This window comes from Sorex fumeus, unplaced genomic scaffold, assembly GCF_029834395.1.
Source record: "Sorex fumeus unplaced genomic scaffold, SorFum_2.1 ptg000093l, whole genome shotgun sequence".
Classification (NCBI taxonomy): Eukaryota; Metazoa; Chordata; class Mammalia; order Eulipotyphla; family Soricidae; genus Sorex; species Sorex fumeus.
In genome coordinates this window covers 6,682,437-6,694,281 of record NW_026606150.1, presented here as the reverse complement: position 1 = coordinate 6,694,281, position 11,845 = coordinate 6,682,437, and the positions used below count along the sequence as shown (strand labels likewise).

General features: G+C 64.5%; 1 protein-coding gene across 1 annotated transcript in view; it reads right to left on the bottom strand.

The window, feature by feature from the left end:
• Positions 1-4,360: 4,360 nt before the first annotated feature.
• Positions 4,361-11,845, bottom strand: part of LRP5 (LDL receptor related protein 5) — a 60,565-nt gene continuing 53,080 nt past the window's right edge. The window contains exons 19-23 of the mRNA XM_056132001.1: positions 9,590-9,700; positions 8,701-8,937; positions 7,285-7,424; positions 5,785-5,882; positions 4,361-4,783 (exon numbers count right to left, since the gene is read on the bottom strand). Of these exons, the coding sequence (XP_055987976.1) occupies positions 4,522-4,783; positions 5,785-5,882; positions 7,285-7,424; positions 8,701-8,937; positions 9,590-9,700 (848 nt within the window). The 3' untranslated portion in view covers positions 4,361-4,521. The remainder of the gene's footprint in view (positions 4,784-5,784; positions 5,883-7,284; positions 7,425-8,700; positions 8,938-9,589; positions 9,701-11,845) is intronic.

The window sequence follows — 11,845 nt, the reverse complement described above, 5'->3', positions numbered from 1 at the left end:
CTGCCCGCCCCCGGGCCGCCTCGCAGCCAATCGCGGCCCTGCCCCCGCCCCCCGGCGCCCGCTCATTGGCTTGGCCTCCCCTCCCCCTGCCGCCTATTGGGCAGCCCGGCGACCCCGCCGCGCCCCCGCCGATTGGCTCGCGGGGCCCGTCAGTCAGGCGCGGGGCACGCATTCTTTCCCAGGGACTCGGCGGACGCGGAGTCTAGGACCCTGAAGCCTCGCGAAACAGTCCGGAGACCCGGAGCCCCCCGGCCGGGTCCCCGCCGGCGCCGTAGCAACAGCTGGGCCTCCGCTTGACGGACACGTGGGCCCGCCAATCCGACGGCCAGTACTTTTTAAAACTCCGGCGAGCCAAACCAATCGTGGCCGTGGAACTGGGGGAAGCCGTCGGGGAGCCAATGGGGCAGCGGGACGGGCGCGGGGCGGGCGGCAGCCGGGGAAAGCGGCGGTGACGCGCGCCACAACACAGGCCGCGCCCGGAAGTCGCGCGGGGCGGGGGAGTAGCTCCGGCCGCAGAGCGTTGGGCTGGCGTGTGGGAGGTAGCGGGTTCGGTTCCCGGGCTCTCCGCGACGAAGTTTCAAGGAAGAAGCGCGGGATTTGGTCTCCACCTCGTCGAGGTGCTGCAGGTCCAGGTGCTCTCGAAGGAAGAGAAAAAGCAGCGGGTTTAGGGGGTTCGCTTCCCCCGCCCAAGTACCGGGGTGTCTCCAGGGTCTGTGCAAGCTGGTACCTCCCTGCATTCTGCGCTTGGCGGCAACGGTGTCCCCATCCTTTAGGGCCGCTCATCCCCAAGGTGCCAGCTTGTACTTCACTGCACCTGGGACAAAAGCGACAGTGAGGGCCACCTTCCAGATGCTCAGCATCACCCCTGCCCACCCTTGGCACCAGCCCACCGACCTGAGGCCCGACCACCTGCTCACAGGGCACCTAGGGCACGGAGGGGCGGGGGAGATGCTCCCGTGGGTCAGCCCGGGGCCCAGACTTGCTCCTCTCCGCCCTCCCAGTCCCCGCTTTTTTTTTTTTACAGATGAGATTTTTTTTTTTTTTTACGCAGTGACCCTGTCTGCAGATCTTGTCTGGGGCGCCCCAGTTCTTATCTGTAAAGGGCTCATCAGAATGGCTGCAGGGTGTCACTCAGCTGCCCCGGTGCCCCAGGGGCCCGCTGGCCACTCAGCTGGCCGGGAGCAAGGTCTGGGAGCGGCTGGGTGCAGAGTCCCCAGGGCGGGGCGCAGTGCAGGGCGGAGCCCAGAACGGAGGCTGAGCTCGGGTGGGGGAGGGGTGGGGAAGGGGCGCGTCCTGGAGGCCAGCCGAGCAGAGGTACGTCAAGGTTTCTGCTGGGACAGTGAGGTGACCTTGGGGGCAGGGAAGGGCGTGGCCAGGGCTGGCCAGACCTGCAGAGAGGAGCACTGGGCGGTGCTACAGGGAGCCTGGGAGCCCCCGCAGGGAAACCCTGGGTCGGGATGCCTGGCAGAGCTGGGCGTGGGCAGGAGGCAGTGAGGACCTCGCCCTGCCCTCCTGGGGCCCAGCCACCCACCCATCCCCTATGCCTACACCCTGACTCACCCAGCATCAAAGGACATGCCAGCCAGCGCCTTCCTCAGTCGCCTCCGTCCCGACTGACGTGGGTCCCGGGGCTCTGTGCCCTCTGATTAAATAAAATGACACAGTACCTCACCCAACATAAGTGGTCCCCAAGTCTCCAATTATACCGAGCTCCTAAGCTAGGTGGAAGGGTGGAAGTCACAGGGGGCTACCTGGAGGCAATGTCTGAGGGCCAGACAGCGATCTTGAAACTGTACATTGGCTGAGCCGTCTTAGAACTTGAACTCGGGGCCACTTTCTTTTCCCCCTGAAAACTTCTGTGGAATTTTTGTTTGCTTAGTTTTGGTTTTTGGACCAGACTCAGGTGGTGCCCAGGGCTGGTGGACTTGGGGAAACATACACTGTTGGGGACTGAATCTGGATTAACTGCATGGCACGCGCCTTCCCCACTGTACCATGTGGCTCTTGGAGTTTATTTTGGATGTTTAAACGTTCAATCCCTTGCTTGCGGCTGACCCTGGTTTAATCCCTGGCATCTCATTTGGTCCCCTGAGCACCCTCAGGAGTAATTCCTGAGTGCAGAGCCAGGAGGAACCCCTGAGCATCACCAGGAGTGGTCCCACACCCAAAAAATTAAATTAAAAATATCGATGAATCTTTTCAGACTTGTTCCACAGTAGAATGGAGAAAAGAAGACGGAGCCCCGCGTGCCCGTCACCCCCGTGTGTACTCCTCAACTTCTAGGGACCAACACGAGAACTGACAGATTTTCACTCTATCAAGCAATGACTATTTTTAAACTCCATTTACTATTTTCATATCTCAGCAAAGAAAACCCCTTTGAGCGAGGCTGGCGTGCGATTGGACCAGCTGCGCGGCAAGGAAAGACGCCCCTCCTAGCTCAGAGGTCCCGGCGGCGTGGAGCGACTCGGGGACCCCAGCAGCGGGTATGGCTGGCACAACCCAGGCAGGGCGCCCTGCGGGGGCAGAGGGGCCCATTTCCCTGTGGGAAAGTGACTGTTTCTCTCTTCCCGCTGCATGAAGATTCAGTCCGGGCTGGGAAGTCGGGGGGAGGGGATCCCCTGAGACCGATGGGCAAAGAAAAGAAAAGCGAGGGGAGGGGCTGGGAGGGCAAGAGGCACCTGGGGTTCCGGATGAGCGGAGGATGGGGCCACCTGGTCCCGCACCCCACATCCTACCCGGCCCGGTCCTGCCCAGCCCAGCTGTCCCGGACCCCGGAATGAGCAGAGCTAATAGCCGCCCTTGGACGACGGGGCCAGCGGGTGACAGGAACAAAGCGCTGGTGGTCCCTCGCAGAGGCGGGAGAGGACGGGAAGGGCCCGTGACAGTTCCGGTCACACGGCAGAGCATCCCAGGGCCAACGAGGAACACGGAAGGAATAAGGGAATGAAGGGATGAATGAAAAACCTCCTGCTGTGTTTCCCCCTCCCCATTCCCACCTAGTCAATAGTCCGCCAGCTTCCTCATCTGAGACACAGACACCCTCTCCTCCAGGAAGCCCCCCTGCACTCCTGCCTGAAGAAGTGGGCCCCAGAGAGTGTACAGGGTGAAGGAATCTGCCTTGCACACAGCCCCTGTGGTTTGATGCCCACCCCCACATACGGTTCCCCAAGCCCCGCCAGGAGTGTCCCTGAGCACTGTAGGGCATGACCCCCAAACCAGCAAATGCCTCCACGAACCTGGCCCTCTGGGCCCCAATATCTCTCCCACACAGGACCGAGGGAGGGGCCCCCAGCCTAATCTCCAGGGCCTGTGGCCACCAGGAGCCGCCTCAATGCTGACAGCTGTTCTAGCGCCCCCTGCAGGCACCCCATGGCAGAAACATCCACGCAAGGGACCTGGGCCCCAGACTGCAGATGGTGGGTGGTGTCGAGGGGCCCTGCAGGGTGCTGCAGAGAACACGGGGCCCTACCGCAGCCCCCTTCCCACCAGGAGACCCTCTCCCAGGCTTTGCCTGTCCCCCGGCAGACACTGGGCAACAGGACCAGGAGACCGACAGTGGCATCTTCTGAAGCCTAGATCAGCTTTTCTGGGCACCCGGTCCAAGTGGGGACAAGCCTGGGGACTCCAGGCATGGTGAGGACAGGGAACCCACTTCTGCCAGCCCTGGGCAGCGTGGTCTCGGGCAGGACAGCACCTCTCCCTACTCAGATGGGCCACTTCGAGCACTTGGCCAAGCAGGCGGCGCTGGCCACCGCCTCCCGGGAGAAGGGCACCGCTAAATGGAGGCGGGGGGTGACACAGAGTCAGTTTCCAGCGCCATCACTCTGCACCGTCCCACAGTGAGCTTCCAGGCTTGGCGTCAGTGGTGACACCACCAGCAGTGCCCAGGGCCACCCAAAGACGGTGGGGCAGGTGTGACCCTCTGGCAGTGTGGGAGACCAGCTCCCCAGAGGTCACTGGTCACTTCCAAGCCGTGTCAGGGGGGGTGGGGGGCAGTTCTTCCAGATTTCCCCCCTGGCTTCCTGTGTCTCCGCAGCCTCCAGCCTCTCCACGGCCCCCTCAATGTGCGACCAGCCGTCCTTGCTTGCGCCGGCGTGCCCCTTCTGCAAGGGCACAACCTCCATAATCCCCATTACGTATTTCCTCAGCTGCCCCCAAGGATGGAGGACCAGGCTTGCTCCCCGACTGGGCACCAGCGGAGGCCTGCAGGGACGGGCATGGGGGGTCAGGGAGGCACCCCGGGTCCCCATCCGGTAGCCCAGCGCCCGGGAGGGCGGGGACCCGCTGTCCACTCCCCGGGGACTCAGGACTGGGAGGCACACGGGGCGGGAAAGAATGGCAGTGACGCTTACGAAACACGAGCTTTATAAATACTTCCTCTGTACAGTGTCCCCGCCCGGCCCGCCCTCACACCCCAAGTGTCCGGTGAAACCCCGACTCTCTCTCTCTCTCTCTGAGTCATAAAATATATTTTTTTTCTTTCCGTATTTAAAACTATGTACAGCGGCGGGCGGGCGGTCAGGACGAGTCCGTGCAGGGTGACGGCGGGGGCGGGAAGAGCCGGAAGTAGCTGCGTTCCGTGGCGGGGGACGGTGGGCAGCTGTCCTCGGCCGACAGGTACTGGCTGTGGGGCGTGGGCGGCGGCGGGTAGGGGTCCGAGTCGGAGTTCAGGTCCAGGTAGTACTTGCTGCCCTTCCAGCGGCTGGCGCTGTGGTCGCTGTCACACACGTCCGTGCTACAGGGTGTCGTCGGGGGCGCTGCACCCCGTACGATGTACGGTCTGGGGGGGGAATGGGAGAGGTGAGGGGCGGCCCTCGGAGCCCCGCAGCCCCCAGGCACCTCCCGGACCCCCGGACCCATTCAAAAGGGGCTTGTGAGCCATCGGGAGCTTCTACGATCTAGCCGTCGGGAGCTTCTGCATGGAAAGTGCCAGAAGTTGACAGCCTTCCTTTTTTTTTTTTTCTGTTTGGGTCACACCCGGCGATGCACAGGGGTCACTCCTGGCCCTGCACTCAGGAGTTACTCCTGGCAGTGCTCAGGGGACCATATGGGATGCTGGGAATCGAACCCAGGTTGTCCACATGCAAGGCAGAATGCCCTACCTGCTGTGCTATCGCTCCAGCCCCAAGCCAACAACCTTCCTTACGGCACCGCTGGGACAGGCCAGCGGGCACATGCCCACAGGGACACCTCCCTCGTGGCCCCAAGGCCAGAAATCGGGGTGAGGTCGGAGCCTCAAAGCAAACACAGGCGTCTGGAGCATTACAGGGGTCACGGGGCAAGGAAGGAAGGGCCACACGGGCCGGCAGGGACTAAGGGGCTGGGGTGGACAGGACAGCGCCCAGGGCCCAAAGGGGTAACGCCACGCCTGCAGTCCCCAGAAGCGGCCACCAGAGGGCAGGCGGCTCCCCACGCTGGTGTCCACAGGCGGCCAGCACCCGGAGGGGTGGGCAAACTGGTCGTTCACCCTCAGTGCCCCACAATGCCCACCACACTGCTCCACCTGATCCCAGGGAGGGGAGTGGCCACCCCCGAATGGACAAGTGGGCGCAGGGGGTGGGGGACATTCAGGGGCTCAAGAGGGCACCAGGAAAGACAGGAATGACCACTCAGGAACAGCACCAGGGCCAGGCAGGAGGGATGGATGGGTGCACTCGGACCCCGAGTCCGTTCTCCCAGCAGGCGGGGGCTGAGGGGGGATCCAGGCACCCCTGAGCTCCGGGGAGCCCTGGCGGGTCAGCAGTGGGTGGGCGGCCAGCGTCCTGCTCGGCTGCAGGGTACCTGTAGGGCCGGGTGGGTGCGGGCACGCTGGCGGGGTAGAACACGTCCGCGTTGTACAGGGAGGGGTCGGTGGCGGGGGACGGCGGCGGGTTCAGGACCTGCAGGAGGAAGCGAGTGACCAGCCTGAGACCCGCAAGCGCCCGAGCCTGCCAGGGTGGCCAGCATGGCCGCAGCCTCGGGGTCTCCCATCAGCCCCCCAACCCTACCCCACCTCACACCCTCACTGCTACACTGGCCTCTGCGGGTGTCTGTCCAGCTGTCCCCGTGGGGGCCCGCCAGACCCGCCTCTAGCCTCCCTGGGTGACCTCCTCCCTCCTGTCCCCCAGCGTGGAAGGACCACCCCTCCCCAGGTCTGCACTGGGAAACAGCAGCCAGGGACAGAGACCCCTGGAGGCCACTCAGGGAAGTGACCCGAGGGGGGCCCTGCCCCCGCTGCCGGCTCCTCCCTCACTGCGCAGGCGCAGCCCTGGCTAAAAATAGCACGCCCACCCTGGCCTGCTGCTCTGGGGGCAGAGGCGCTTCTAAAATTAGCAGGAGCGCTGGCGCTTATCTGCAAACGGTGCTCTGGGAATTACGTAAAAGCCCAGAGCGGGCCGCTCCCCGCACAGTGCTCCCCAGGTGGGCCCGGCTCCCCACACCGTGGGTATGGATAGGCCCGTTCCTGACCCCCCAACTCCACCTCTACAGGGGAAGGGCAGCGTCAAAGACATGGGGGCCACACGTGGCTGTGCTGAGGGGCCCCAGGGTAAGGGGGTCGCACCAAGTCTCAGGAAGGAGAAGGCCGGACCCCATTTCCTGTCCCTCACCTGAGCAGGGCCTGGAGACTCCAGGGGATCAGTTTCCCTCCCCAGGCCAGCTGGATAAGGGGTGCTGCCCAGAGGGAGGGGTGCAGCCTGGCCCTAACCTGGGAGGACACGCCACCCCACCCCTCGTGAGAGCACTTCTGGGCTGGAAGCCTGCTCTGAGCAGGCGTGGCTGGATCCGATGCTGACGGGGTCACAGGCTCTGCACACACCGCAGCAAGCCCACCCTGTCCCCCTGCGCTCTGCTCTGGGCAATGGGGAGGGGGTCCCCTTGGTGCCGGAACTCCCCAGGAGCACTGCAACCTCCAGCAAGGCCCAAGGCAGAGGGAGTCGGACCAGGTGGGAAGGAAGCTGGCATGGGCACCCAGACGGGCACCATGGGTGGGTGCTGGCTGGCTTTGCTAGGGGGGTGGGGGTCCACACCGGAGCATTCTTCCCAGTTCTAGGTAGTTCTAGATGGCGGCCCCCGCAATGATAAGGGCAGCTTTTTCTGAACCAAGCAGGGGGCCGTTAAGAGAAAGTCAGTTTGCTTGCACCAGATGGCCCCCTGAGCACTGCTGAGTGGCCCTTGCCAACCCCCCAGCCCCTCCCCCAAATAAAAGAGCACTGACAGGGCTGGAGGGGAGGGGAGCAGACGCCCACCCTTGTCTGTGGCAGCAGAAGAGTCTAGAAAGGGCACGGCCACAGCGCCACTCACCGGTGGGTACAGCGTGGCCTTCGTGCTGGAGGAGCTGCTGGACGAGGCGCCCGTGACGTGGTTCCGGTCGTAGGGGGGCGCCCCGCCCCGGCCCCCCATCAGGCTCACCGAGCTCATCATGGACTTGCCGCAGGAGATGCCTGTAGGGGTGGGAGCGAGGTCAGGGGGCGCTGCACACCCCCCCACCTGCATCGGCCGTGCGAGCCACACTGTGGATGGCAGAGGCCGTGCAGAGGCCACCCCACTGGCTTTGGGGACATTGTCACACGGATACCAGGTCCCACTGCGAGCCCTGAGGGTGGCACCATCGTGTGTGGCTCTGGGGCACTTCGGGCTGAGGCCCAGGCCCGGCTCCTGGTGGGCTTTGTCCCCTGGTCACTGTAACCTCATGGGCAAAGCCCAGACCATGCCGGGGACAAGCTGCCGGCCAGACCCAGTGACCCCCTCCAACTCCCCAAAGGGTTCACCTGCCCCCACATCCTCTAGGGGACATGAGGGTCTGAGGACGACTCGGGGCAGGGCCCACCAGATAGCAGGAGTTTGGGGGGAGCAATCAGATGGCAGACAAGGTGTTTGCCTTACACGCACGACCCTAGATAGGTCCCCCGAGCCCCGCCAGGAGCAATCCCTGAGCCCAGAGCACGGCTGGGGGTGGCCCCCAAAACACAACAGAAACAAACAAGAATAGCACAAGTTGAGTTCCACAGCGTTGTCCCCACACCTTAAAGGGGACAGTCGGGGCAGGAGTCATGGGACAGCAGGTTTGTCTTTCATGTGGCCAACCCGGCTTTGATCAGGGGGTCCCCTGAGCACTGCCAGGAGAGATCCCTGAGTGCAGAGACAGGAGAAGCTGTGAGCACCATCACCACCACACACACACATACACATGAAGTGGGACGCAGGGAGCAGACAGGAGAAGCTGCAAGCACCACACACACAGAGACACACACACAGACACACACAGACACACACACACAGAAGCTGCAAGCACCACACACACACAGACACACACACACAGACACACCCGGGGCGGGTGGAGAGAGCAGCCCTGCCGGAGTGGAGCTGTGATACCACCATGCTGAGGACGCTGACGCCTAGCACAGGCTCCAGGAGAGACTGGCTACGCCGGCCATGAGCAGGAGTCCCGAGGGAGGGACACTGCCTGCCTGGGGCACAAACACACAGCAACTGACCACGCCAGGCGTGAGCAAGCCGCCCTGTGCGCCTCACAATGGCCACGTGCAGGAGGTGAGTGGCAATGTCTGTCCCGTGCAGGAGGCCCGCAGCGATCAGCAGTTTCTGAGATGACGGGTGGGCCCTGAGCGCCTGGCAACGGCTGTGATGGGCAGTGTCTGGCCGCCCCGTCGGGGGTCCGCTCCCCGGCCCGCCCAGACCCTGCAGATCACAGGCTCTTACCTGGGAAGGGGCCGTGCTGTGCGCCGCCAGGGGCGATGAAGTTGAGGGGCACGTGGGGGGCCGCGCTGACGTACTCATGCGGGAAGGGCCCCGTGGCCCCCGAGTAGCGCTGGCACACCACGCGCTGGCACACGAAGTAGACGCCCCCCATGACGAAGAGGGAGAGGATGATGCCGACCACCGGCCCGATGGCGCTGCCGTGCACGGGGCCGTCGTCGGCCGGCGGCTTGGTGATCTCTGCAGGAAGAGCAGCGCGCTGGGGTGTGGGGGGAACCGCAGAGCTCCCGGACGGGGGTGGGGGGTGGGGGGTGGGGCGCCAAGCCAGGAATACGGGCGCCTGGCTGGGTGCGGGGTCACCCAGGTACTCCCAAGCCACCTGGGGGATGCCCCGTGGACCCCGGCTGAAGGCCAAGTGCAGGCTCAGGACTGGACACCAGCCCGGCGGCCCAGCGCAAGGAAGTCCTGGGGACCCCGGCCCCCTGCTTGGCAGAGGAACTGGGCGAGTCCCTGGAGACCCCTCACTCCCGCCGAGCTCTCCCCCACAACTGAAGTGGCCCTGCCCCACCCATGTGGAGACATTCCTGCGTCCTAGCTGGGGCCCTCTGGGGCCAGCACCTCCAGGAGGCCCTCCTTGACTGCCCTTGTGGCACACAGATACTTAAGAGCCAGCAGGCTGTGTGCCTGCACACGTGCGTCCACTCCTGGCCCAGGTGGGAATGGATTCCCCCACCCCACCCCCGTAGCAAAAACTCCCATCCTGACACCTGCCAGAGGATGCTGGGCCTCTGTGCTTTCTGTTCCCGCTGGCCGCCGCCTCCTCCAGGAAGCCTTCCTGCCTCTCCCCGGCCAAGGACTCTCGGCGCCCCCAGTCCCAGAGGCCCCTGCTCACCACACATGAGTTCGTCGGAGCCGTCCATGCAGTCGGGGAAGGAGTCACACTGCTGCTTGATGAGCACGCACTGGCCGCTGCTGCAGCGGAACTGGTTGGGCAGGCAGCTGGCTACAGGGGTGCGGAGGTGGGGGCTACGTCAGAGGGGGCCCCAACGCCGCCCCCTGAACCAGTGCCCTGTCCCTTGCTGAGTACAGAGCAGATGTGGGGGGCTTTCTGGGGCCGGATGGGAGTGGACCCCACAGATCCAGGCCCCGACTCCCTGTCCCGTGGTCCCTGTTCACTGGCAGTGGGGATCAGCCCCCCCACTGTGGAGGGGCAGAGTGCCAGGTAGGGGAGGATCCCCAGCAGGGGACGCTGTATGGTGCAGGCGGGAGGGGCCAGGGACCAAGCACAGTCCAGCTCAGAAGGCGCCTGGCCCCCGAGGCAGAGAGATCCATGGCACACACAGAGCCACCTGCAGGCCAGATCTGTTCTAGAAGCTTCCCAGCCGTCCTGCTCTAAGAACAGGAGGCTGTGGTCTCCCGGGAGGAGGGTTACAATCCTGAGACACAGGGTGGGCCGCTGAGATAGTTTCAGGAGACTTGCTGTTGTGGGGGGAGCCTCTGAGCCTGGGGGCTTTCGAGGCTCAGCCGCGCCAGGACCGGCCACAGTGAGAGGTGAGAGCATATGGGCACACGGCCACTTCAGGGTCTCCATTACAGCCTCTACCTGCGGTCGTGTGGCCCCGAGCACCACTAGGTGTGTCCCTGGAGGTCCCTGAGACCTCTGGGGGCGGCCTAGGGGGCCTGGACAGCTCTGAATCCTGGGACCATCTTGCCAAGCTGCTCTGGTTTGGGGTGGTCCTGAGGACCCTAAAAACGCTCAGGAAATTCAAAAGAAACCCATTTCTGGCCCGATGACATTGGTTGAACCCAGGTCAGCCAGGTGCAAGGCAAGTGCCCTATCTGTTATACTACCAGCCCCCAAATCTGGAAAACTCTTGACCGAGTTAGGGCAAAGTACCCGGCAGTACAGACCAAGAGGGGCTGGAGAGAGAACGGCAGGAAGCACTGGCTCTGCACACAGATCTGCCTGCTCAATCCCCAGCACCGCATGGTCCCGGGATGTGATCCCTGAGCAGAGCCAGAGTGAAGCCCTGAGTACCAGCCCTGCGGCCCAGAACAGAAAGACTGGGGTGGGGGTGGGGGCGCCTAACGTGACCGTCTCCCGCCTCACGGCTGAGGACGGAACATTTCCTTCTGGGCAAAGAGACCGGAGCGGGCCTGTGCTCTGACCGCTTCTGGGAGGGGCTTCCTGGCATTGTAAGGGTCAGAGTGGGCGAGAGCAGAGCTGGAAGAGGCAGGAAGGGGAGGCGTGGAAGGGAAGGACTAGGCTGGGCCTGGGAGTCAGAACTGGAGGAGCCTGCTTATGATCTAGCAGGTTCTGCACTGCAGGGGCGCAGGAAGAAGCCAGGAGGGGCAGAGCCTGGGAGAGGGGGGCCTGGGCGGGGCCAGGACAGGGGGCGGAGCCAGTGGGAGCGGCATGTTCTGGGCGTGGCTAGAGTGGGGGTGGAGCCTTGTGGGAGGCGTGTCCTGGGCGGGACCAGGACAGGGGGCGGAGTCAGGAGAGGGGGCGGAGCCCGTGGGAGTGGCATGTCCCGGGCGGGGCTAGAGTGGGGGTGGAGCCTTGTGGGAGGCGTGCCCTGGCCAGGGGCAGTTCAGGGGATGGAGCCAATGGGAGTGGCACGTCCTGGGCGTGGCTTGTGAGAGGCGTGTCGGGCGGGGTCATGACAGGGGTGGAGCCCAGGGCGTGTCCTGGGCGGGGCCAGTGTGGGGGTAGAGCCTTGGGAGTGGATTATCCTGGGGCGGGCCAGAGTAGGGGGTGGAGCCTTGCGAGAGGCGTGTCCTAGGTAGGTTCATGACAGGGGGGTGGAGCCTGTGGGAGTGGAGCGTCCTGCGTAGGGACAGAGCAGGGGGTGGAGCCTGTGGGTTCGTGTCCTGGGTGGGGCCACAGCAGGGGGTGGAGCCTGCCGGGCATGTCTTGGGCGGGGCCAGGGCAGGGGAGGCGCTTGTGGAAGCCCCGTGTCCCGTTGGTGGTGTCCCTGTTGGGGATGGGGGTGGGGCTGGTGGGAGCCACGTGTCCTGCGAGGGCTCTCAGGTAGGGGTGTGGGGTGGACAGTCAGACGCTGGTGTGGCCTAGATGGGCAGGTGGGGGCTCCAGGTGATGACCCTGGGCAGCGCCCGGGTGGAAGAGAAATGGCCCGTCCCGGGCCGA